At 42.3% G+C, this 26,961-nt stretch overlaps 1 protein-coding gene across 11 annotated transcripts in view; it reads right to left on the minus strand.

The window, feature by feature from the left end:
- BLTP1 (bridge-like lipid transfer protein family member 1) overlaps positions 1 to 26,961 on the minus strand; it is a 240,840-nt gene that overhangs the window by 110,360 nt on the left and 103,519 nt on the right. For all 11 annotated transcript variants that reach the window (XM_066573794.1, XM_066573788.1, XM_066573798.1 and 8 more), the window contains exons 31-40: positions 25,705 to 25,825; positions 23,176 to 23,316; positions 22,406 to 22,533; positions 20,518 to 20,720; positions 16,446 to 16,643; positions 12,554 to 12,765; positions 9,870 to 10,021; positions 6,779 to 6,929; positions 3,198 to 3,350; positions 2,253 to 2,493 (exon numbers count right to left, since the gene is read on the minus strand). In XM_066573794.1, coding sequence (XP_066429891.1) covers positions 2,253 to 2,493; positions 3,198 to 3,350; positions 6,779 to 6,929; positions 9,870 to 10,021; positions 12,554 to 12,765; positions 16,446 to 16,643; positions 20,518 to 20,720; positions 22,406 to 22,533; positions 23,176 to 23,316; positions 25,705 to 25,825 — 1,700 coding nt within the window. The remainder of the gene's footprint in view (positions 1 to 2,252; positions 2,494 to 3,197; positions 3,351 to 6,778; positions 6,930 to 9,869; positions 10,022 to 12,553; positions 12,766 to 16,445; positions 16,644 to 20,517; positions 20,721 to 22,405; positions 22,534 to 23,175; positions 23,317 to 25,704; positions 25,826 to 26,961) is intronic.

The raw sequence follows: 26,961 nt of genomic DNA on the forward strand, positions 1-26,961 counted from the left end.
TCTGTTCTTCACCCCGAGCAAAAGATGATCCTGAGCGAACGCCCTCACAATTGGCGTTTAGGATGCGGACAACATGGTAAAGCCTTTGAAATGCAGGATGTGCTAAGGACATTAGTGAAGGCTACAGAAGTGCAGTGAGATACCATCAGCACTCAGCAGGCTGCCACCCAAGAGCAACAAGCTACCAATGCAGCTGTGCAAGAGGCACACCGCTCGTTGATGGCACAGCTGAACTTGTTAATGAAGCCTACAAATAAAGATGGCCAGATTCTGCAGAATATCGTACAAACCAAGGTGAGCCGCCCAACAGCAACGAGTGATTCATGTGAGTCACTATTTACAAAAAAGGACACTGGATGATGATCAAGCTTTCCTTGCTTCACCTGAAAAGATCACGTGTGAGAAGCATGGGCAAAGGGAAGATGGGCAGGCCCGATTTCTCCGTTCTTTGTTGGGGAAGCGCAAAAAAACCCAGGACTATGACCTACTTAAAGCAGAGACCTTTGCACATATAGGTGTGACTAGCAGTAAGTCCAGAGAATACATCAATAGACTAACTGGGTAAACCACCAAGTTCAGATGTTTGTTTTGGGCACCTGACCCAAAAATTGCTGCAACCTGAGGTTTTGCCATAATCCCAGGTAGTACAGTGTGAGACCCTGGACAAGTACCCAAGAGTACTACCACTGGCTTTGAGGAAATGGGTGAGCCATGGTGACCCCCAATCAGCTGATTGATCTGGTGGAGCATTAGATCGTGGCTGAGGAGCTGCATGGACTCCTACCATACCAGCCGTCATGTCCTCGAAAGACTAAGGCCGCCTGCACACGAGCAGGTCGGATCCGGCAGCGAGAATTCTCGCCGCGGGACCCGACCCGAGAGCCTGCAGGGACGAGCGCGTACTCTCCCGCGCCTGGCGGCCCCGGCTCTTTCATGTGCCGGCTGCCGCGCAGCCGGCGCATGCGCAGACCGGAGCCGGCGGCCGGGTGAGTGCGTGCCCCGCACAAAAATAGGACATGCCGCGGTTTATTTCCCGCGCGAGATTTCGCGCGGCCAAACCACGGCCGTCTGCATAGGAGTGCGTATTGTAATGCACTCCTATGCAAACTTTCAGTGGCGGAAATCCCGCGGCGGGATTTCCGCCCGTGTGCAGGCGGCCTAAATCACCAGCAGGACTGAGTAGAACTGTTTCGGGAAACATGTAAAAACTTTTGCTGGTGGAGGTGATAGGCCTATAAGATGCTTCTGATGTCAAGAGTTACGACATTTTGCTACAAGCTGTCCAGTGACTACTGAACTAATGCAATACAAGGTTACCTTTTTTCGAAAAACCGCATGTCTCTTTTCACAGAGGTGGTGTGTATGGCTGCTTGTACAGAGGGTTCAAAGAGACATTTATGCGACTTATTAATGGATAATAAAAACATAATTGCATTATTGGATTCTGGGAGTGTGGCAACACTTGTGAACGCTAAGCTGGTCTCTTCTGTCAGTCTGCCTGAACTATATACTGTGACTTGTGTGTCTAAGGACACCTATATCTAGGAAACTACTGTTGTATTACCACCCCCTATGGGTCTATCTATCATAAGGTTGGCTTAGTTTCCACATAGTTACATGATTATATTGTGGGAAGGGATTTCCCCTTATTTCTGGAGATTGTGGGAGAAGAATCTGGTTCCAAAAAGTGAGTCACCTGAAACTCCCACAACTGTAGATACAGGCCCCATACCATTAAAGGTTTCCCCAAAAGAAGATGAAGAGGGGGTGTCTGATAGGGAGTCCCTTCAGTTTCCATTCTCTGTAATGGCAACGGGGTGTGGATGAACCAATGGCAGAGGCAGACACTAACGGGCTTATACTTGACCTAGGAGTTAGAAGGGACGACTTTTAATGCGAACAACTGACACCCATCCCTTTCCTCGGGCTAGAGAAAAATATAAAAGTACTACACAGGGTACATGTCACCTCGATGCCTGGTTTGCTTCCGCCAGCCCCATTGAAAACAATGGGCTATATCGCAAAAGATAGGACATGCTGAGATATTTTTTACCCAGCATCGCATTAGTGAAAACGTTGCAAATGAGAATGAAGCCATTGACAATCATTGATTTCATAATTATGCATTTTCACTCACTTTCGCATTGCGTGATTTTATCGCCACTGTGAAGGCCCCCCTAAGTGTACACAAGCACACATCTGATAGAGTATATTTATAATTATATAATAGAGAAAGCATAAATGTAACATACCTGCATCAAATTCAAACTCAGCCCCATCTGCACTGGTATCACTTTGCAAAGCTCCACCATTCTCTAAACCATTCACATCATCCTCATCTCTCCTCAGGGTATTTTGTGGCTTCAGTGGCTGGGCTGGTCGGACCAAGCGTACACCTTTAAACGTTGGTGTCACAACAATAAACTTCATCCACTGCCTCGCAAGAGCAACAAGCCCCTTTTTCAATGTGACAAGAGCAGGGAGACCATCACTCTAAAAGAAATAAAAGGAAAACCATTGAGAACTTTGAAACTAATTTATGCACAAAGCTATGAAATAAGTCCCAATTGCAAAAAAATGTTACAGGTTATATGTATTTCCCTGCAATATTTAATTTTTCTTTAAAAACTTTAAAAAGCAATTGTGCCAACTTTCACAACTCGTCCCTTGGCCCCTCTGGCAACCAGCTGATTTTGCCAAGGGAATTTGTTACCATTCAAGCATTCCAACGGGAAATGTAGTGTTAGAGGACAGCTATTCACAAGAATGGCTGTGCTGTAATAAACGGCACAAGGTCAGGATCAGGATCGGCTCCTAATGAGTGACTCTCCATTCTGGGTCAGAGGGGGATCCCAAGCAAGGGACCCTGTTCTTTGATTTTCACATACCTAATAGGACAGATATGAAATGGGGTGTGCTCCAGGCAAAACCCCTTTAACCCCCAGAAATTAACAAAATTAAAAAAGCATATTTTACACCGACAGAGCTTCGCAAACATTAAAACACAGTATATGATTGACAGCTCTGCTCCTTTTATACAGTTAATAACTTGCTATAACCAATCAGCAATACTACATTCATCATTTATACGGTTAGCATAATCAATTCTGTATTTATCAAAACGGCCATTCTGCCTGAATTAAAAATTCACAATCTAATTTAATTATAAAAAAAGGAAGAAATTAATAAAAACTCACTAATGTGGCGTCTTCAATGATGGAGTAATTGGCTTGATGTAAGTAGTGATGAAGTAAGTTACAAAGTAGACAGGATGGATTTTCTTGGAGAAAACGGGCTTGTTTAGTGAGCCTGTTATACTTGCTTCTCAGGGGAAAATGAACACTTTTATTCTGAAACAAACATAAAATAGGCAATAAAAGGTGAATGGCCTGTATTAATCAGAAAACTATAATTTGAGAAACAAATGACTACCAAAGTTACATATAGATGAACACATACATACGTGAATTAATATTTTCAGTCTTTAAATGACATTTTAAGCATAGATTCACCAGAGAACACAGTTTTCAGTAAAAGGGGCTGTCCGAGTATTTTTTTTGTAAAACCCCATTCCCCATTCAGTAAAATAGCTGACCAGCATATACTCACCTCTCCCCGCTGTGTCCCACGTCCCCGCTGAGCATCTTCCCTCTGACATCACATTTAGAGGCTGTCCCAGTGTTCCAACCAAACTGAGGCGCAGAAAATACTGATGCGCTCTAAAGATGGGCACATGGAGGTATGTGCCCTTGATGTCAATGGATGACAGGATTTCCCCTTGTTCCATGGATGCGATGACCGACTTTAGGGACCCCATGCAGAAATGCTGGGCATTCACATATTGTGAGTGCTTGACTCACCTCACAAGTAGCCCTGCTGATCCAGGTAGAAGTAAAGATAGGTTGCAGGCTGAGCCTACTGTCTCAAAGGATGTTTTGGTCAGTGATTGCAGCTCATTGCGGGCGTCCGCCATAGGTAGCGTGGTTTATTTTGCCAAGCGTGACAATGGAGGGTCTACCACCAGAAATGATGCTCATTTGTTGATGGACACTTCCAGGAAGGGGTACATGATATCCAAGCACTTCGGTTTAGTGAAATACTTGGCAGGAACATTCCATTTCCTAGTCAGGACAAATTCAAATTCCTTGTGGGATAGAAGGACCTTAGGAAAACACTTCTGACGTCAAACAGACTTTCTCTGATGCTTCTGGATTTTTCACCTGGAGGATGTCCTTCACAGCAATTATCAATCTATCAACCAAAGAGTATAATTTGGCCGATTGTTCCTCATCCAGATTCAAATTAGAGGGAGACTCAGATGCCTCGTCTCCCGATCAAGGGATGTCCCCGGAGGAAAGCTCAGAGCGCGCCCCAGTGGGAGAGTATGGTGAGGCTTGCAACTTAGCGGATTGTCGTGAGTGAGATTGTCTAGAGCACGTCCGGGGTGTTCCAGAGGAGGCATCAAGATGTAAGAAGTCTTCTCTGTCAAACATGTTTGAAAGTAGGTGATGAGAAGTCCCAATCAGCATGTCAAAATAGTTTCCGAGTATAACAGTTGATTATGCTATAATATTACAGAATGGCTATTGAAAAGATGTATTACAAGACTGCTATTTATCGCGGGGGAGGAGGAATGGTGGCGTCCAGGAACCTGTGAAACCGATCAGAAAAGTTAAATGCCACTGTCAGAACTTACAGTGGCATTTACAGTGTTAATAGCTGCGATCAGCGGTAGCACTGTTGCCGGCGGGTGTCAGCTGTGAAAAACTGCCAGCACCTGCACTGTATGGTGCGGGATTGGCTATCAATACCCTCCATACAAACCCCAAAAGCACAGAACATAAATGTACGGTCCTGTATTGTTGAGGAATTAAAAGTGGACTTTCACATGCGCGAAATCTGCAGGTCTGAATGCCCCAATACAAGTCATGGGCATTCAGTGTTCCATAATACAGAGCGTAAATAGGCCCGTGTAAATGACCGCCAAGTGTGAAAACTTTCATTTAAAAACATTTCAGGTCCATTATCCTAAAATCCTTCCAGAATCAGCCTCTATCAGAAAGGTCTGACACAGGAGCATTATACCAACTTGACAAAGACATTGCAGCAGTTTCTTATGTAACATTTCACCTTGAACTGTTTTTGTAGCAGTCTATTTGTCACACTGCACATACGTCAACGAGACAAGAGGTGACTGTGAAATTAAGTATAGCAGGCAGGATGTGCAAATGTAAGTGATTATCGGGATCCGGTAAATACGGCTTTGACGTTTGCTTGTCTAATGTGTTGTGTGTTCTACCACCTACAGAAGGTGCATTTTACTTTAACATTCTTTATTATGTAGATTTTTGCACAATGAAAAGGGTTACAAATGTAACAAATGTAAGGACATGTAGCATAATGAAAACAGCAATGTTAAAGTATTGTCAAAGTATTATGGAACAGCATCCCGACTGAACAGATATTTTAGACAGACATTACATTGGCATCCCAGATCTGAACTGTGCATTATTATCTGCCACACTAGAACTCAAACTAACAGTTATTATTTACTCCTTTTATTACATTCATTAAAGGCGGCATTGCATTACCTCTCCAACGTTGGGCAATACACACTCCTGCCAGGATTAAAATAAAGGATAATAATTTGGAGAGATCAGCAAAATAATCAACACTTAGGGGGAAAAAAAAAAAAGCCAGTGCCGGGCTTGGGAGGATCTCCGTACCGCATATGTCAGGCATAACATGGAAGATCCAAAACGCTGACACACGTGTTCATTATGTGTGTGTGCTCAAGGTGTCCACTGCGAGCGGACAGGTTCTCTTGTTTGTTTGTTTGTAAATTCTTTTCTTTATTGAGATCGATTGCAAGTACAATACAGTGGGAAATTGTATTTTCAACATTTTTATAACACAAATACATAATAGATGCAATTAAGGATGTGATGAAAAAAAAAGGTACAGGGGTTCAGGAGATATAGGTAAAGGTGGGGGAGTTAATAAGGAGCTTTATGTGGGGGTGAAGGATGGTGAGAGTTGGATTATATAGAACGCAGTGATACTTCTGGCTTAACCAAAAAGGCTGAAAGTAAGAGACGGGGTGACCAAATAAAGTAGGACCGTAGTCTTGTGGCTAAGGCTCATGCCTTAGCTAAGAGCATCAGCTGTCAATCCCAAAGTAAACGTGAGAGCAATGAAAGTTGCAACAGTTTTAGGCCCAAATAAGCACAAGTATTTCCCTCAACCGTTTTAATAGTTTAAGAGATTGAAAACGTAGCTTCCATGGCCGCCAGATAGATTCAAGTTTGTTATGACATCTATTAGCCCAACTTGACAGTTCCTCAAACCTGCAAATTTCAATGACTTTTGCTACCCCTTGGTTGAAAGAGGGAGCAATAGGTTTAAGCCATAGGAATTGAATTAAAGACTTAGCTGCCATAACAGGTTCCCAAAGTGCCGCACTAACGCTTGCTAAATCTGTATTTGTAGGTCTGAGATATGGAAATCAGGCTGTGAACCCCTTGGGTAATGGGACTGATGTAAATAGGGGCTAGCTCTGGAATATATTGGCACTATACAGGCAACAAGAAATGTATTAAAAGACAAAAAGGTATTCATAATTTACATGAAATGAAACCACGAAAATATTTTTTTCTTAAAATGTACAAGTTAAAGATTGTGTACTGCTGAGTGTAACTACGCTTACACACTTTTTTGTTTTTAACAAATTTAAAAGAACACAAATTTATTGCAAAGCTGCAAGATTTCCTCTACTCACCTCCAGGGCCTCAGTCATGATACAACCCATGACAGCGCACACTCTTAAGGTCCCCTCAGTTTCCAGCTTGTTCAGTGACGACTTCAACTGGTCAATAGGGACCAACCATGCCCCAACAGCTGGGGTTGCAGTACTCAGCAGGTTTAGTTGTCTAGTTGATAAAAAACAAATAAATAAAAATACACAGTTCTGATTAAAAAAACAATTTAATATAAAACAAAAAGGTAGCTATTGGAAGGTGTATCCTTAGAGATTATAGTATGATGGCATATAGATAGTATATACCACTACTTTATCATCGGTTGGGGTCTGACCTCTGGAAAGCCCACTGATTATGAGAATGTAAAAGGCCACAGCACTGGTATAAGGGCTTATTCAGACGATCGTATATCGGCCGGGTTCTCACGCCCGGCTGATATACAGTGTCCCACTCTGCAGGGGGAGGAGGCTGGAAGAGTCGGGAGCAATGCTCTGAACTCCTGCCCCCTCTCCGCCCCTCAACACTATTTGCAATCGGAGGGGACGGGAGGGGTGGGGCTAACAGAACTTAGCTCCACCCCCTCTCATTGCAAATAGTGCGGAGTGTGGGAGAGGGGGTGGAGAGAGGGTGGGAGCTCAGAGCACTGCTCCCGACTCTTCCAGCCTCCTCCCCCTACAGAGAGGGACACCGTATATCGGCTGGGCGTGAATACCCGGCCGATTTACGGTCGTCTGAATAAGCCCTAATGCGGTGTCCCTTTCAGAGCTTTTCCTGCACCGCAGCACCCTGAACACCCGCTATGCCGGGAACTACAACTCAAAGCCATTCAAGTGAAGACTTAGACGGGCACACACCCTGATCATTTTATTTTCAGAAGTTGAATTTTGTGCAATTCATTTTTATAATGCATCTTTTAAAGTTGTCAGAATTCCTTTTTTTTACGATGCATTCACACAGCCAATTTTCACTCGCAATGTCTGACCAACAGAAATACGGTCAGATATCACACCTGTAAATGACTAATGTCTGTCAGTTTGAAATAATGCCTCACAGGGGCTGGTAGTGTAGTTTAGATAGCGGTCACCATCTAGGACCGTATTGTACTTTAGCCAGGTTAGAAAATTTATCATCACAATTTCTAATTGACCTCCCTGGCTCTTTTGTCAGTCTGGGACAATAAACGCCAAGTATCAGGTGTTCAGACTGTTTAATCACTAGCACCTATGTTTGTTGAATAGTGTTCAATTAATGGACCTATCTAACATAAGGATTGCTATGTCAGCTGTCTGTTCATTATAAAACAGCATGGTCAATTGCACTATTTGCAAACCAATCGGGTTGCCTTTACAGTCGACTGTCTAGTGTAAGGCAACAAGATTGATTGCATTATAATCGCAAATCAATCTGTTTGTGTAAATCAGCCTCCACAGTCGTCTGTTTAGTGTAAAGCAGTGTTATTAATTACACTACACTAAAAACCATTCTATTTGCTTTTACATAATGTGCAATTAATCTACCAGCCTTCTTACATTGGCGCATTAAAAAACCAGTTCTTACGTGCAATTTTTGTGCAACTGCTGTTTGCTATTCGAACCCATTGCAACAAAAATTGTGTGCAGTTGATTGGCATCGCACAATTTTTGGGCATCATTCAGTCTTATTTTCGTCCTGATGAAGCAGCGCGCCAAATAATCTGTCTTGCGCTGCGGAAACGCGTTGACGATTAGACAATTACGGACGATCTTGTTCGCCCTGGTCCACATTGGATTTCAGCTAACTATTTATATGTTCATCAAATTCGCAATTTTGCGAATTGACATATATTATAAGTAGCTTGGACTTCTCCTGACTTAATTGTCATTACAAGTCCAGCCTTCTAGCCTGTTTCCGATGATACAGACTTTGACCTAATTTAAGAACTGGGTCTTGTCAGATCGATGACCCTATGGGGAAGTGAATAAGTCTAGTAACAAATAAGGTTACGGACTCAGTACAGTACTCCCATAAGCGAGTGTACTAGTATAATATTTGTCTAGTGTGGATGATCTAATTGTCATTATCCACCACTTAGGGTTTTATGAGTGACGCTCTCTAGTTGTTTTGGAACAGTGTCTTTCCATCAATAGGCATGTTCTTATTAATGCATAACAACATGGAGTTATCTCAGTAGGCGCTACCACTTTCTGGTCCCTTGTATACCCGATAACGGCCCGCTACGGTCACCACCTTATCTGGTAGCCCCTCTTATCATTATCAGTTTAAATAATATATTAAAATTCTGTATTTGAGTCATTCTAATTACTTAAGCAAATTGCGCTAATCCCATAGGCAATTAATTTTGTGGTTGTTTTGTATGGTTGTCTGTCATTTTGTGTCCGTTTAGGTCGGAACCATCCTGCCTTAGCAGTATTGGTTTTTTATCATTAATATTAATAAAGGTTATATTTTAGTTTCAGGCACTTTCAGTGACAACTAATGTATTTAAAGGAATTAATTCACCAGTGATTGGTTTCTCAGACCGATCATATAATAGAAAATAAATCCCATTTCTGAGCGATTTTGCTAAAATCACCCATTTTCTTCTATAGTAGTTGTGTTCAAAAATAGAAGTAAAAAAAAAAAAATCACATTACACTTCCATGTTATGTGTTTTTTTATTTTTACTTTCGAAATGCAATTCTCACGCGTGTGAAAAAAACCTGTTGAAGAGAGAGATGCAATGCATTTTTCTTGCGAAACTCATTGTACTTGCAGCAGAAATTGCAGGATTGCAAGTGCAATGTTTCTGCACTCGTCTACGCAAATCCAGCCTTATACAGAGCTCTAAATCCACTTTCTGCAGCTACCACTAGGGGCAGACTACTGGAGAAAAATGTAAGTAGCTGACATAAAACTAATAAAGCATATGCATAATCTCCCTTTAGTGATGTGCAGACAGCCACAAATGAATTATTTAATTCTCTAGTAGTGTGCAGGAAAACAGGGAGTTTAGAGAGGTTTGTCAGAAAAAAAATGCTAAAACGAATGTCAAAGAATTACTCAGACTAACTAGTAGTAAATATATTCTGGGTTTTTCTTTTCCATTAGCTATGACAGCACTGCTGCACGAACCTGGAGAAAGTAAGGGCTGGAGAGCGAACATTTGTTGGAGCTGCAAAGCTGAACCATATCTCCTTAATAGTAAGCTTCATGCTGCTCGAGTCCGGAGGAGGCGGCATTAGAGGAAGGTCTTTTTTCAAGTCATCTGATTCAACGCCTTCATCCTTTAAGGTAAAGAGTAAAAACATGTAGTGCCTATTCAATAACATCAGAATTATTAGACGAATTGGTTAAACGTAATATTTCAATGGCTTAAAAGATACAAGTCAAGCTTTTTGAGACACACGAACTTGCAACTAGTCTTTTGTCAGACATATTCCATGCTGTAGTTACAGGTCTTCCTTTACGCCCTTGTGGCTACATAGTTTTTATAAAACGGTTACCAATCAAACACTTTGCATCAAACACCAACACTAAAAGGACCACCACTTACAAAGCTGGGACCCCCACCATGTCGGTGGGCAGCAGAGGAGGTACATACACTAATCAGCTTCATTTACTTCAATAAGATTGTCAGAGACAGCCAAACTCTGCCATCTCCAGTGGCCCCACTGACATGAGTGATTGGGGTGTGTGAATGCATGCCCTCTGCTGCCTACACTTCAGAGTGAGTCAGGGCAGAAATCCTGGGATGGTGAGGGTCGCAGTGATCATACCCCTTCCAATTAGCAAGTTCTCCTCTGTCCTGCCCATACACTGAACACATACAAAAGTGGAGATACTGCTCCCGCATTTCTCCATAACATATCCTCAGAAGCAGCATAGAAGACATTATACAGCAGTAATAAGCAGTGTACTATTGAGCCCACTATTGAGATGAGGTAGAAAACTTACTAATACAACAGCAATATATTTCTAGCACTATGGTAGCTTTCTCCCCTCTCCATAGATTTCAATAGATAGCATGTAACCTGATCTCTCAGTGACCTGATAATCTGCCCAATTTTTCTCAAAACAGAATTTTTTTCAGCAGTGAACTGAGTCGCATATGACAGTCAGTTACCCCTATAACGGACAATGACAGCTCAGTGATATGTTCAGGACATCCTGCTGCCACATGTGTTCCTTTCATGACGGCTTCCAAGAGGCATCCAGCAGGATAATGCTCAGCCGTACATACAAGGGGGGGGGGGGGGGGGGGCACAGGAAGCCTCCAAAGCATTGTTACACTTCTGTGGCTGCCCGATAGCCAGATTTATCACCAGTAGAACTCCTGGTAAGCCAACTTCAGCAGCCTACAAGTATGCACAATCTAAAGGCTTAGTTACTGCAAATGTGGACAAATATGCTGCAGGATACCATATGGAACGTGTATGCCTCCATGCCCGCCCACATCACAACTTGTATCAAAGCTAGAGGCGGTACAACAGGGTACTAGAGCCTCCATGCTCGCCCACATCACAACTTGTATCAAAGCTAGAGGCGGTACAACAGGGTACTAGAGCCTCCATGCCTGCCTATACCACATCTTGTATCTAAGATAGAGACGTTACAACAGGGTACTAAAGCCTGATGCCTGCCTATACCACATCTTGTATCAAAGCTAGAGGCGGTACAACAGGGTACTAGAGCCTCTCTACAAGTGTTCAGTTCTTCACAATAAATTATCCTTTTGCTCTAATATTGTAATCACTTATATCAATGTTACAATCACACAGAGAAAGTTTCATTCAGTTTTGACACCTCTTTCTAGGTGCTTGATTCTTTGACAGTGGGTAGTTTTCTCCAATAAAATATTACAAAGTTTGGCATTTGCTTGTACTAATCATCTATGCAAAGTTTGTTGAAAGTACCGTACCTATTTAAAACGTATTCCCATATTAGACTTTTATGGCATATCCACAGGATACATCATGAAGGTCTGATAGATGCTCAGCAGTTTCTGTGACTATGATATTCTATCACCGCCTGGATGTGGGGTCCTTTTCAACCATCAACCTTAACAGCTAGGATGGGGTCAGGGGACCCCTGATCTGGAAAGGGGTTTGCATCTATCAGACATTTACGACATATATTGTGGATATAAGTGTGTAAAGGTGAGAAAATTACTTTAAAGAGAATGTCAAGGATGAACGGCAGGTGTAAGTCTAAACTGCTGACTGGAAGAAAAGTTAAACAGTGTTCTACAATTGGCAAAGTATTATGTTAACTACAGCTTTGTTATCCATTCATCTATTTAAAATGTAAAAATAAAAGCATTATATAAGAACAGAATATTTTGCTGCTGTATGCTCATACATTATTCATAGCGGAAATCCATGACTTTTACCTACATTGTGTCAAAAAACTGCTCATTAATTTCAAGATATGTCTTTTTGGGGATTGGAGCTCCCCATTGCTGATGCAGAGCTCTCTGAATCCTCTGCTTCACTTCACAAAGTCATGGTTTAAATCACCAAATTTTATCTGCCAGCAGCAACCACTAGAGGGAGCCTTGCAGCTTACTGATCACCTACTGATATATGCAATAAGTGCAGTGATAGAAAGCAGATTCTCCAAATAGAACGTCCCTCAATAATAAGTTAAGTAATTTGGAGTGGAAGAGAAAGGAAGTGTGGAGATTGTAAAGGAGAAGCAGAAAAAGGGCATGCAAAGAGTTTGTAGACTGTAATTCAGTACACAGCAAATGAACGTTGACATTTGTCATCAAAGTCATAAAAACCGTTAACTGAAATATTAGGTTATACCAGACTTACTTGTTCATCAGACACAGAATTTCCATTGATATCAGAGGATGGACTTATGCCATCACATGGAATATTATCATCCGACACATCAGTGCTATATCCACTTCCAGTAGGTGAATCAGAAGAATCGTTCGACTTGAGGTTTCCACTCCGATCAGTATTGCCAGATTTGCCCATTACACCAAAATTATTGTATAAGAGAGCCCCAGACTGTCGGCCGCCTGAAAAGTATAAATTAACACTTATGGAATTCCTACCAGAGAGAAAAACAGCCATACCTAGATGTAAAACAGACATAAATCACACAACCTCTAAGTTTATAATAACAATTTTTTTTTTTAAACGCTAGGCAGGTAACAAAACAAAAACCGTACACTTACCCATCAGCACCCCCTGGGACACAGCTGAGCTGCTCCCATCCCACTGAGCCACTCTCATTCCTGTCAGTGAACGGTCGCCTTAGGTTAGCTGACTGCTGCGGCTAATCAAGAGGCCACAAGGAACTCCTGTCATCATGGCGCCCAGGATGTGAGCACTGATGCCAGGAGTTCAGTCGGTGATGCTGAGCTCCAGCGACCGTCCGCTGAGTTGGACGAGAAAAGGGCAGCGGGACTGCTCAGCTGGGTCCCGAGGGCTGAAGACAAGCAAGTATACTGTATTTTTATTTCATCACCTGCCCAGCCTTTAAAAAAAAAAATCTTCTAAATCACACAACCCCTTCAATATTACTGAGGTGAAGTAACCAATATGAGCAATATTATCATCCTCGCATCACAAATGTGGACATGTAAACCGCTCCAAGCTTGCTAAATTCAGAACGGATCATCATCTGTATTGCTAGATCATGAAATTCTTCTCCAAACACTCTTAACCTTATGAATATGAACTGTAATTGGGCAAGAAAAGTAATCAATAAAGCAAATAGAGGAACAAATAGACTGCTGGCCTAAACATTCCATCTGTTGGTCAAGAGCAACCTTTATATGTAATCCTAAAGATAAATAAAATGTTATGGTTATTATCTAGTGCCTTGGGTAAAGGAAGTCTGGCCTCTGAACCCAATCTACTGTTCTGTATGCGCTGTCATAAGGAACCAGGCGTTACCCTTTATCTTCTTCCAAAGTGTCTCCTATGCAAAGACATCGGGCAAAAGTTTTCTGTCAAGATGTATGCCAATGAGTCCCAAACTGTCTGATGGGCGTTCCTCGTTTGCCAGTGGACTGGCTCTGTTTCTTGCTGACTGATGCCTCCAGCTGCTCCCGCTGGAGACGTCAAGCATTTCCTCTCACCTGCGCTGCATGGTGCATGCGAGCAAAGTCAGTTCGGTCAGAAATGAGTCACAGTGCAGCGCAGGAGAGGTGGAATGCATGACGTTTCCAGCGAGAAGAGAGCCAGACTACTGGCAATAGTGGAATGCCCATCAGACTGTTTGGGGCTCCTTACTATACTGAACGGGAGAAAGTTATTGCCCAATATCTTTACATTGGTGACACTTCAGAAGAAGATAAACAGAATTGGCTGTTTGGCTCCTTGTGATGACACATAGAGAACAGTAGATTGGGTTCTTAAGTCAAATTTAGGTGACAGACTTCCTTTGCAATCCACTGTCTGACGTCTTCAGACATTCTGATTGAAGGCTGTACAGCTCCAATGTCGGAAGACGTCCGGCAGGGTATTCTTACTGTACGTTACTGGCTGCTCTGTTGTCGGGGGCCTCTCCAGCATGTTCCATACTGCAGTACTTGCTCTAGCCAACAGATGGCGCCATTGTATAATTGCAGAAAGAGAAAGCCCCTTAGGAAACCCTGAATCCAAAATTGGATTGCAAAGGGTTAAGCATTTATCTGTATGGATGTGCTGGGTTCTCCTGTGACAGAGATGCTCTTACCTCTGGGTAACTGATGGATGTCTAGACAGACTGATCTCTATTAAAAAGGGGCTGAGTCAAGATTAGAAGCTATCCCCTTATCCATTGTAATGGGGATAATTTTCTGATTGGTGAGGGTCTGAGGGTCTGATCGCTAATCACAAGAACAAGGGTCCCACAAGTCACAGGAAATGAATGGAATGGCAGTTGAGCAGACTGTCGTCCTGCTGCAATAGCGGGGATCGATGAGAACAGCGATCCCCGCTGTTGACCTCCTACATGCCGTGATCAATGTACATCACAGCATGTGAAGGGTTCACAGAAGGAGCGCACTTCCTGTGCCATTCTTAGCCCTCTGGGATGTTTGAGTACCCCCAAAATAAGCAATAAAAAAAAAAAAGCTGTGTGTACCCCAAAATGGTACCAATAAAAACTACAGCTCATCAAGCAAAAAACAAGCCCTCAGAGCTCCATGCATGGGTAAATAAAACGTTATGCAACTTTGAATGCAGCGATGTAACAAATAATAATTTCCAAAAAAGTGCTTTTATTGCCAAAAGCTGGAAAACCCATTAAAAAAAAATAAAAAAATATGGAATTGTCATAATCATACCAACCCGCAGAAATAATTTATCATTTATGCCGGTTTCAGACGGCCCGATGTACGGAGCGTAGCCGCGCATGAACGTGTTTATTAGGTTTTTTCCTTCCGGTCGTTTAAACTCTACAGTACAGGAATTTGAAAAAAACAGTGTGAAGATAGGGACCCCTCTGGGGATTTAAATGCTGTCAGAATTGACAGAGGCATTTAAAGGGTTAATAGCCGCGATCGGCCGCACGGCAGATTGCAGCTATTGACTGCGGGTTGACTGCGGGTGTCAGCTGTAATAAACAGCTGACGACCGCGGTGTATGAAGAGAGGTCGCCCCGTGATCTCTCTTCATATATACCCCGACGCTGCAGGATGTAAATGTACGTCCTGGAGCCGGAAGGGGTTAAGCCCTAATGCTGCATAATTAAGGCTGCAAAAAATATATATATACAAAATGGCACAATTGATGTGCTGTCTCTCCCTGCTCTGCATAAAAAAAAAAAAAAAAAGTTTTGCGACTTATTATATGTACCCAAAAATGGTACCAATACAAACTACAGTTTGCCATGCAAAAACAATCCTTGATATGTCGATTGAAAAATAAAAAAGCTATGGCTTTTGAAAAGTGGAGATGAAAATCCTCCAAAAAAATAGTTGCGTCCTTTGGGTCAAAGTAGGCCATGATCTTAAAGGTTAAGTCTTGCTCACCTCACCTGATCCTCCACTTTCTGCTGCAGCTATAACATCACAGATACCAGAGACATGTGACCACTGCAGCCAATCACGGCAGCACTAGTATGTTCCGTTGTAGGGGAGGTCAATGCTGCTGCAGTAGGAAGTAGAGGCCATCAGGGACTGGTCAAGGCAACACTTTCTTTAATGTTTTTTTTCAGCACTTCCAGTGGTTTAAAATTTTTTTTTTTGCCTGGTCATCCCCTTTAATTATGTAGGCACGTCTAAACAAGAGATAGAAGATCTTAGTAATATATTTTGTATTCTTTCAATCAAAATTCATCATCACATGCCCTTTACAAAGTAGTCCTTTAAAGAGGACTAATTAGCTCACCTGCCATGTCTGTTTTTACAAACAATGCTATTGATAAATGCCGTATTCTAGGTCATGGTTTCGGATGAGGCAGAGAAGGGGACTGGCGTAGCAGAGAACCAGCACCCTCAAACATGTCACCGACACACAGGGATAGGGAGATCGCTCCTTGCCACTGCAGCCGGTAGTGGATCATCACAGCGTACACAGCAGAACCTCCACTTCTGGGACCACGCGACGCAGCGATGTAACCTGGCCATCCATTACATTCTCAATTAAAATGATGTTGGTCTCATTAATTTACATTTGAAACCCACTGAAGAAGAAGTGTGTCTGTTGTCGGACAACCACTTTAACCACCTACCATTTTCCTTGCAAGCAGTAAGAAAATAATTACCTTTAATGACCAAGTTTTCTATTCCACACTCAAACATTATCCATCCCCACTTTTCCAGACTTGGACCGATGCGGGTGACATCGGTAGTTGGAGGTTGTTCAGTCTCATCCACAAATGTAAAATCATCGAGTTCTTCCAGGGTGAAAAGAACCTTTGATTTTTCAAAAGGAATAGTGGTGATTGCGCAGGTTCCCATGTCTGATCAAAGAGACGGAAAAAGGTAATCATGAAGGGCGCACAACAGTTATCTACAAGGCAGCAGACACAACATGTTCGCTCTGTGTACGGAAAATTGCAGTTGCTCATACGGCAAATGGGAGACCGGAAAGTTTTATATTCATTACAAGAAAAAGTCCTTCCAGAGTTACAGAGTGTAGCAGGCAAACATCTAAACTCTACAGAAGGCCGTAGAAGGCAAAAATCATATTTCTCTGCAAATTAGTAATACACTGATTAAAAACAATGGCTTACCTTAAGGGTTTGCACACCCTTTACCTACAACTTAAAAAGCGGTTTGCTGAGCATTATCTAATGACGACCCATCCTCGGGATAGGTCACCAATAGTTGATCAGCTGGAGTCCATTGCTCGGGACCCCCCAGCCGATCAGCTGTTCAGTTGCCTCGCTGTCAACGCCAAAACACAGTGTACGGAGCAGAAACAGACAGCTCTGACCCCTATGTAGTGGCCGATACTGGTATTGCAGGGGCGGCTCTTGCTGAATTTTAATGCGAGCTGAAAGCGCAAATACCAACGCTGCCCACTACATAGGGATCGGAGCAATGTGTTGTGGTGCTGACAGTGGGCGCCTTTACAAATGATCAGCCAGGGTCCCGAGTTGCGGACCCCAGCCAGCTCAACTATTGTTGACCTATCTTGATTATCAATAGAAACTACATGGAAAAGTCCTTTAAACTACATGCAAAACACAAAGAAAACTATACTAAATAATTGGTCACAGACATTTTAACCCCTTCCTGACACCCAAAGTATATGTATTGTGGAAGCTGGAAGGGAATGTATAGAGCAGGTTCATGTGTGACAGGTGCAGGTAAGAGGTGCCACAGGTCTTTATGCTGCCTGAAGCGAAGTGTGAAATAGCACAGCCCCCCCACATCCCCGCAAGCAAAACTCACTCATTTTACATGCATTGAAAAGCCCTTTCACACAAAACGATTATTATGCATACAAGCGAAAATGAATGATGATTGTTCAGTGTAAACGCAGCCAACGATCGAAAGAGGAACAATAAATATTTTTCTTTTCATTCATCGTTCATTTTATGCAGGCATAAAAACTGTTCTCTAATCATCTGGTTTAACCCCTTCATGACATGGCCTATTTTGGGCTTAAGGGCGCAACAATTTTTGGCGGATTTTCTTCTCCTTTTATCAAAAGCCATAACTTGTTTACTTTTCCGTTAACGCGGCCGTATAAGGGGTTGTTTTTGCGTGGCGAACTGTAGTTTTTATCGGCGTCATTTTTGGGTACATTGACTATATCGTAAAACTTTTATTATTTTTTTTATGATAGCAGGGAGAGAAAACGCATCAATTCTGCCATAGATTTTTTTATTTTTGTTTTACAGCGTTAATCATGTAGCATAAATCACACATTCCATTTTTTCCGCAGACCGGTAGGGTTACAACAATACCAAAATTCTTACTTTTTTTTAGGTTTTTCCACTTTTCTGCAATAAAAACCCTTTTTTTGGAAATCTTTTTCTAAATCGCTGCATTCAAAGTCCTGTAACTTTTTTATTTTTTGAGGTACGGAGCTTTGTGAGGGCTTATGTTTTGCGAGATGAGCTGTAGTTTTTACTGGTACCATTTCGGGGTACATACGGCTTTCTTGATCACTTTAATTGCGTTTTTAGTGAGGCAAAATGCTAAAAATTACCATTTTGCCTCAGGTTTTTAGCGTTTGTTTTTCGTGCACAGTCAAAAGCATGTGCATCTTATTGTACGCGTCGTTACAGACGCGACAATACCAAATATGTGGGGTTTTATTTTTTTTAATCTTTTTTATGCTAATCTGAGAAAAAGCATAAAAAAGTTTTTTTTTACTTTTTTGTTAATTTTTTTAAATTCATTTTTTTAATTTGTTTTTTTTACATTTGTGTCCCTCTGAGGGACTTTGACCACTGCCCTGATGATCGCTGTCATAAGGCTACTGCTCTGCCATGCCTTATCGCTTATACAGCGATCCCAGGCACTGGTAACACAGGACGCCAGTTACCTGATAACATCGCGAGAGCCGGCCGGAGTCACAGAGGGAGTGCGCTCCCTCTGTGAACTCTTTCCCTGCCGCGATCTACTTAGATCGCGGCAGGGAAGGGGTTAAAAGCGGAGGGCGCATCTCCGATGACCCCCCTGTTACAGCGGGACGCTGGCTGTGACTGACAGCCGGCTCCCGCTGCGGGATAGCGCGGGATCATATGTGATCCCGCGCTATCCCCAGGACGTAAGTTTACGCCCTGTTGCGGGAAGTACTCCGCTGCCAGGACGTAAATTTACGTCCTGCAGCGGGAATGGGTTAAATATCGATCATTCAGTTGCTCTCACTTACTTATACAGTGAATGGGAAAGACTAAACGATTTCTCGTTTATACAGGCAGATACATTCTTGGCTCGTGCAAAGAAGCTGGCCGAGTAAACTAGCTAACTTGGACGTTGTTCGGTAGTTCAAAAACCAGAAAATCGGCAAGTCTAAACGCACCAGAAGGTGTCAATAGACAAAATACCCAATATATATTTGAACCATTGAGACTCATCTGGTGTGACAAAGTAATAGTGGCCCCAGTAGTATTAGTGTCCCTCCTATTGGCCTCTGGTCCGGCAAAAACCTGACAAGCAATTCACACTCACACACACTCCCAGGCGTCGATGTTGCGTACAGACCAGCGTCTGCACACATGAACGCAAATGCTGGTGGGACAAGTCGGGTTGCTGTCGGGCCTACTTTGAGCTGGCAATTATTTTTTACCGGCCATTAAAAAATTATTACCAGCTGGGTGGCAATCCACCACCCTTCTGAGATCCTGAAGACTTACGTCGCCACATCATAGGGGCGCCCCTAGGTGGAGGCAGTGTTATACAGCTGACGCCCATGTGCAACAGCTGGGATCGGACATTTACTATAATCCTGACTATTTAACCGCTTAGATAGTGGGGTCAATACAGACTGAAGCATCTAAGTGGTTAAATTAGAGAGAAGAAGCTCACTGTCACCCGATTACATGGGATGTGAGTGCTTGTCATAGCAGCCAGGGGCTGTGGGCCTATGGGTCTGCCATTATAGCACTCACAAACACAATACACTCCAATACAGAAATACGACACTTTTTATTTTAAAAAACCCTCAGGAATTCAAACCCCTCTCCCCCTGCAAAAAAACCCAAAAAAACATACTTTGTAGTGTTTGTTCCGAAAAAGTTTGAGCTATTAGAATATCTTGGTAATTTATCCCTCATGATGAACATTCTAAAAAAAAAAAAAAAAGAAAAGAAAAAGAATACACAATGCCAGTGGTCGGCGCTTGTAACTGCAGGCACGACTCCCATTGATTTCAATGAGAGCCGTGCCTGCACTTACAAGCGCCAGCCACTATTTAGAGGTCGGCGCGGAGAATCTGCTCTGATCTCAGTTATTGCAGCGCTGACAGCATGCACCTGCACAGTTGATCGGTCGGGGTCCCGAGCGGCAAACCCCAACCGATCAACTATTGATGACCTATCCGGATGATGGGTCATCAATAGTATTTTCACAGAAAAACCCTCTAACATATCATTATTACCACTCACTATACGAAGTACAAAATCCAAAAATTATGGCAGAATTGTTTTGTTTCCAATTCCACTTTTTTTTTTTTTTTAATGGAAAAAAAAAATAGAACTCATCCCACAATTAAAATAAAACCTCATAAGGCTGTGTTGACAAAACACTAAACAAAGTAATTATGGTCCTTGGGAGTAATTGAAACACAACATTCCAAATGGCTGTAGAGGGTAAGGGTTAAAGAACTTGCCAATGATCAGAGTTACTTCACTGAAAAGTACCACCACATTTGCTCACCTGATGTATCTAAGCCTCTGAGCTGGCCGTGTACTCGATGAACATTTAACTTGGCAGCTATTTCCTTTCCTTTCTCTGCTCCAGCATTAGACCTCAATGACCCAGACGACTGTGGCTGCATTTTTGTAGCATTGGCATACTTCTCCAGGTTTACAGGTGGACGACCAGTCTCTGGATTGGTGGCCGTTTCTTCTACTACACCTCTTTAGCGAGCAAAACAAAATTCCACATTTTAATAAAGAAACACATGATAGGAAGCCTTCTGTACAGGATAAGACATAACACTATGATCTGTGGGGGTCCAAAGCCGGAGACCTTCGATAATACACATGAGGATTCCTAATCCCTCAAATGTTTCTCTAGCACACAATCAAGTCAATGGGGCTTCCCTGCAGTTCTCTGCCCAGCGGTTGGGCAGGGGGGCATCACTATGCAGGGAAATGTAGTGAGCTAGTGCCAAAGCTTAAAGTGGCTCTCCGCTTTAGACAATGTCATTGTTGAAATTGTCCTTTGACCATATACAAATCATTAAGTTTCCAGTAATCAGTAAATGCTCCTTTTTTCTACAGCACCACCATAGGGGAAATGAACTGGTCACTGACTTTTCAAAGGACTTGCGCTTATGCAATGGCCAATGTATTAACTAGCAAAAGTCCAAATCCTATTACTTCCTTAAAACTACAATTTTGTGATAAAAAAAATCTTCTAAAGATTTTACTACTAAGGGTCTCTCTTCATTCTAGTTTGTGGTCTTCTGCCCATCTCTAGTAATAGAGAGAAGACAGAACAAGAAGTGGAGAAGGATGATGACTCAGGCTGCCCATAAAGGTCTATGGAAAGGAAAGGAGAAGTGAGCTGCTGAAGGGAGAGACAGTTCAGAAAGACTCACACAGATGTTACCGCTGGTAACAGTAAGGCCTCATGTCCACGGGCTTTAAATCCGCAACGGTTCTTCCACACGCGGATCCGCGCCCCATAGGGATGCATTAGACACCCGCAGGTAGTTAAATACCTGCGGATGTCATTTTTCCCGTCAGGCGCGGATCCGCGTGCGGGAAAAAAAAACCGGACATACTCCATTTTAGTGCGGGTCTCCCGTGGGGACGGCTCCCGCAGGCTTCTATTGAAGCCTATGGAAGCCGTCCAGATCCGCAGGAGACCCATACCTGAATTAAACTCAGCTGTTCCGGGCGATGCGGTTCTTCCCTTCTTCGCGTCCGGATCTTCTTTCTTCGGCCCGGCGCATGCACGGGGCACGCTGCCAGCGTGCCGAGCACATCCGCTGGGCCGCAGAAAGATCGGGCCGCGAAGAAGGGGAGACACGCATCGCCCGGAGCAGATGAGTTTATTCTTATTTTTAGGCATCATGTCCGCGGGCCAGGAGGGACCCGCTACGGATTCTACATATAGAATCCGCGGCGGGCCTGATTTTCCCCGTGGACATGAGGCCTAAGTGATTTACAGCTACTGGAATTACATCTTAACTAAATCAGTACTGTTGTATTATGTCCTTTCAAGAGGATATGTCTGTGTGCGTTAAAGAGTAATGAGAGCAGAATCTGCTGTGCTCTCCATGTGTAGTGTTTAGAATGCAGCATAATTGCAGACTACTACCAACAGCTCAGGGACAACTGAAAATGATAAATGCAGCCTACAGAGGGGAAAAACAGCAGATACATGCAAACACAAGTAATGACATATTTTAAGGATCTGCCACCTTTTTATGATGGGAATTGCTTCTTTGTGTATATTTGAACTTCTTTTTACATGTTCTGATCTGGTGCAGCTCTTACACACAGTACAATGAAAGGCCATAGTGTGATCCCAAATACACGCATACGTGATTCTACACTTACTGAGCACGTTAGGTAATAAAACATTACTTCACCTGTTCATCCGGACTTGTGTGGCAATTCTATCAAAGCAAAGTGCGATTAACGAGACATGGGTGACACTCTTATTTGCAGCTACATTAGAAGACTCTTCAATGGATGCTTGTAACAAACACAGGTTCACCTGAAATAAGACAAGATGAATACCTCAACAAATCACCTCCAGCTATTTATCTTACATAAAGCTAAACACTAAGACAAACAAAGCTCTGCACTATGCGCTAGAAAGACAATAAAGTACTAAAACCATACAAAATATATTATGAAGCATTAACTGAATCTATGACTTGATCAGAAACTTTCTTCAATGCTTCAGCCAATTTTATACCTTGCTATTGTAAACTTGACCTGTATTTACGATCTCAGGCTAGAGAGTAAACGCCAGGAAGAGAATACAGCCCAAGAAATAGAGAATGTTTTATCTAGGTCTGGTCACGGTACAAACACTGCAATAAAGCCCCACAATTACTTTTATTATCTTGTGCCATAACAGGCCATGGAGGAGGAGAGGAAAGGGAATAGCATGACATTTATATAACGGACACTGTGAGATTGGACTATAGAAAAAAAGGACGACAGACCTTCACAGCTTCAGCAAAGCACTCCTCAGGAACACTTTGCCCGAGCTTTATTTTGCACCATCTTCTAACAGCCTAAGCGGATTTTGCTTATACTACCGCAGTTTTTCCATCAAAACTGCCAGACCATTAACCAACATGTTACCGGACATCCAGTTTTGTTGGGAGAGACGCAACCCAAGATATACCTTCGGTATTGAGACATTGGCTTGGAGCCCCTTGATTTTCACATTATCCTGGCTTAGTCCACTTTTGGTCTGTGTTTGATTTGTACTTCCTTTAACATGACTCTCAGGTTTGGACAATTTATTATCTTGCTTTGATGGTAACTGGAAAAGAAGGATATAAAAGAAACGCACAGATGTCATCTTCTCATAATGTATAATCTCCAAGCAGTATTGTGAAGTGACTATCAGCTGGCAACGAGATAAAGGAGAGCCATGTATGCCTAACACTAGTTTTGAGGAGTGTAATAACCTTTACTATACATTATATAACAAGGATTACAGCTCTATTCTGCAAGAAAGCCACTAGGAAGTCTACAGATTTCACTGGTGATTGAAAAGTGTTTCCAGTAAATATCTGCAGGCTACACTTGAACGGGATCTGCATTTACAACTCCGGAGTGTGACATCCACACTTTTCTAAAAGTGCAGAGACACAAAACACAAGAATCTAAATGCTTCCATAGCGTTTCCTTAACAATTTTTTACCTTTTGGCTTCTGCAGTTTCTACACATCACTGTACAAACTAACTGCAGACTGGCTTTCAATGGAAGATCTGTCAGTAAGCTAGTCTGATTGCTTAAGTTTCTCTCCTTTCCTGAATAATCTCTTCAGCTAATTTACTGTAAAAAAAAGTTCATCTTTGTTGTTCTTAGCACTCTGCAGGATTGGTGCCGTTCCCCTGTTATTCCTGCTGTAAATTTACAAATCGATAACTGAGCATTACCACTCCCATTGTCAAAAGGATGTTCCCATGCAGCTTGATGCAATCAGCACTGTCTGGACATTATTAAAGTGTGTATATACAACCCCCAACTGGTAACACCCAGTTGTCAATTTCTTGGAGTAACCTAGAAAATACATATTAGAAAAAAGAGCTCCAGAAATGATATTTCTTGAGGAATATTATTATTTCCTAAAACAGACATGTCAGAATAGCCAAGACAAGAGGTGTGAGAAAATCTGGCAACCTTCAAAATAAGGACATTTTGACAAGAAAAGGTTCAAATCTATGTTATTAGGTAGTAATAAACATAAAATGCATACTGAGGTTTCTTCTTCAGTTAGATTGGAGTGAGCTGCTTGAGTGGCTTGGCTGTTCATTGCTCAGGACAAGGGGCTAGGCACCATCTGAGGTGGGCAGGCGTATGCATCCAGCCATGAGGAAAGAGGCAAAAAAAACCTACATTCACTGTAATTTGGGATTTTTATGGGGTTTCCTGTTATATAAAAGTATCATTAATCTACAAGTAATCATGATTACAACAATAGTATATATTTTACTACTTTTGCATAACACACTTGTTTTTAACCATAGGATTGGTTTCCGTCTTGCTGCATACCAAGACCTGGAGCATTTTTACTTTTTCGCTTATGTAGCTGTATAAGAGCTTGTTTTTTGCAAATCAACTTGCAATATTCATTGGCACCATTTTGAAGTTAAAAGGACTTTTTGATTTCTTTTTTTTCTGATTTTGGAAGGTAAGATGTATGGCTATTCTGGTAGAGAGTTTTTATGGCGCTTACTGTTAATTTTAGATTATTGGTGACATACCGAAATAACAATTGTGTGTAGTTTTTTTTATCTCACTAATAAAACATTATCTCAACATTAAAAATGAATTTTCATCCGAGGGGTTAAACAGCAGGGTTGTAGAGTCAATAAGGTGAAGAAAGGGGATTAAATAAGTGCACATCTAAATCACTCCTTTTCTAGAAAAAAAAGAACTCTCTAAGTGACACAGAGAGCAAATATCTTGTCCGATTGATATGGGGAAAGGTGGATTTTATGGTCAGAAGCCCATGTTGCCCAAGCCGCTGAGGTCATTTGAAGCCACAGGCAAAATAATGACAGACTGTGGTCTGCTTCTGCTTGCTTCCCACTGCCTTCCCCTCCCTTGCACAGGTAGATGTGAGAGATGCAAATGCAGCTCCCACTTCAAGCTGCTCTATCTCTAGCAACATTCTAGCTGGAGATACAAGTATTAGAATAGCACACAACATTTTTGTCAAGGCCGAGTACTATTCAGGCAAAACTATGTTTTTCGGGGAAAATACCGTTGTTGACCTATCCTCATCAATAGCTGTTAGGCTGGGGTCTGGCACTGGGACCTCAACCTATCAGTCGATTGTGCACCCAATAACAGCGCCACAAATACACAGGGGTCGGAGCGGAAGCAGATGCTCTGAACCCTGTGTAGTGGCCAGCACTTATAACTGCAGGCACGGGACCCATTGATTTCAATGAGAGCTGCACTTGTAATTAGAAGCGCCAGCCACTACACAGGGGTCAGGGGAGTGGCTTCAGATCTGACCTCTATTTGTGGAGCTGTCAACATGCATACAATCAGCTGATCAGTCGGGATCCTGAGCGGCTGACACCAGGCAATTAACTAATGATGACCTATCCTGGGGATAAGGTCATTAATAGTATTTTACCCGGAAAACCCTTTAAGTTCACAAAAATATTTTAAAAAATAAATAAATCTTACATTTTCTGAGAAGGTGGTTTTACTGTTTTGCACAGCTTCTTTTAGCACCTTTGTATGTAGGTCATCAACAATTGCCGCTGGATGTCTGGTGCTGGTGAAATGTATCATTGCCTCGATGTATCTACAAACAGCAAACAAGTTTACATATCCCAGCCAATAAGAAAACAAAGAAAATCCCATTGCTGCTTACAAAAACTAGGAAGGCATTGCGTTTATCTTGAAGGGATGTTCACATAATTAACATATATTATCTATCTATAGGATGGATGACAAATGTCTAGTCACTAGGGGTGATCACTAGACGAGGAGCCCTTAGTCTCCCATTCCTTTCACCACAAAACTCTGGTGAGAAGTCTGAATGGAGCAGTGGTGAAGCATGTGCTCTAGTGCTCCATTCAATGCCTACGGGGCTACCAGAAACCGATAAGCAAGTACTGTACTCAGCGGTCTCCTTCCAGGCCACAGACTTTAAATGGAGCAGCAGTAGAGTATGTGCTTTGCTACACCATTCAAACTCCTCCTTATTGTCAGGACCACAGTTGGGCAATTTAATTAAAGGGGTTGTTCATTCTATTAAAACATTAAAAAAAGGAAAAAGAAAGAATGTTTTAAAATAAAAGTTAATACTTATCGATCACCCACTATTCCCATTTCAATGATTCCAGAACTCTGTTGATATTTCCTGGTCCTTATCAACATGGAAACACAACTACTGTAGCCAGTGATTGGCTGCAGCAGTCACATGTGCATGTCAACAAGGACCAAAACAGCCAACAATTGGCCGCAGTGGTCAAATGTCTATTTGAACAGGGACTATAAAGTACAGAGACTGACTGGAAACCTGAAAAGTGTGGGAACAGAGTGGTGGTGGATCAGTAAAGTGGTGAATACTACTATTGAAGCATTCTAAGCAATTTAAAAAAAAAGTGTCTGAACAACCCCTTCCAGCAAACAATACTGATGTATAGGCAAAATAGTGCGGTGCATTTCTGTAATGAAAAGATGACTGCTTTGAGGGAAACATCAATATGAAATGTAGGTCTTAAACAACAAAGTTACCACTAAATTAAATGTATTTAAATTTCTAATTTAAATGACTTGTCTGGGACTTTTAATAGCCCTGTTAACATTGCAGTGACCCAGGTTGGTACTGTAGGAATAGCTCCCATTGAACTCAGTACCAACCTGGGCCATTGCAATAAAAGACAGTGCTATCCGCACTAACAGCGGGCCCAGTGATCAGTGGGAATGCTGGAA

This window comes from Eleutherodactylus coqui, chromosome 7, assembly GCF_035609145.1.
Source record: "Eleutherodactylus coqui strain aEleCoq1 chromosome 7, aEleCoq1.hap1, whole genome shotgun sequence".
Classification (NCBI taxonomy): Eukaryota; Metazoa; Chordata; class Amphibia; order Anura; family Eleutherodactylidae; genus Eleutherodactylus; species Eleutherodactylus coqui.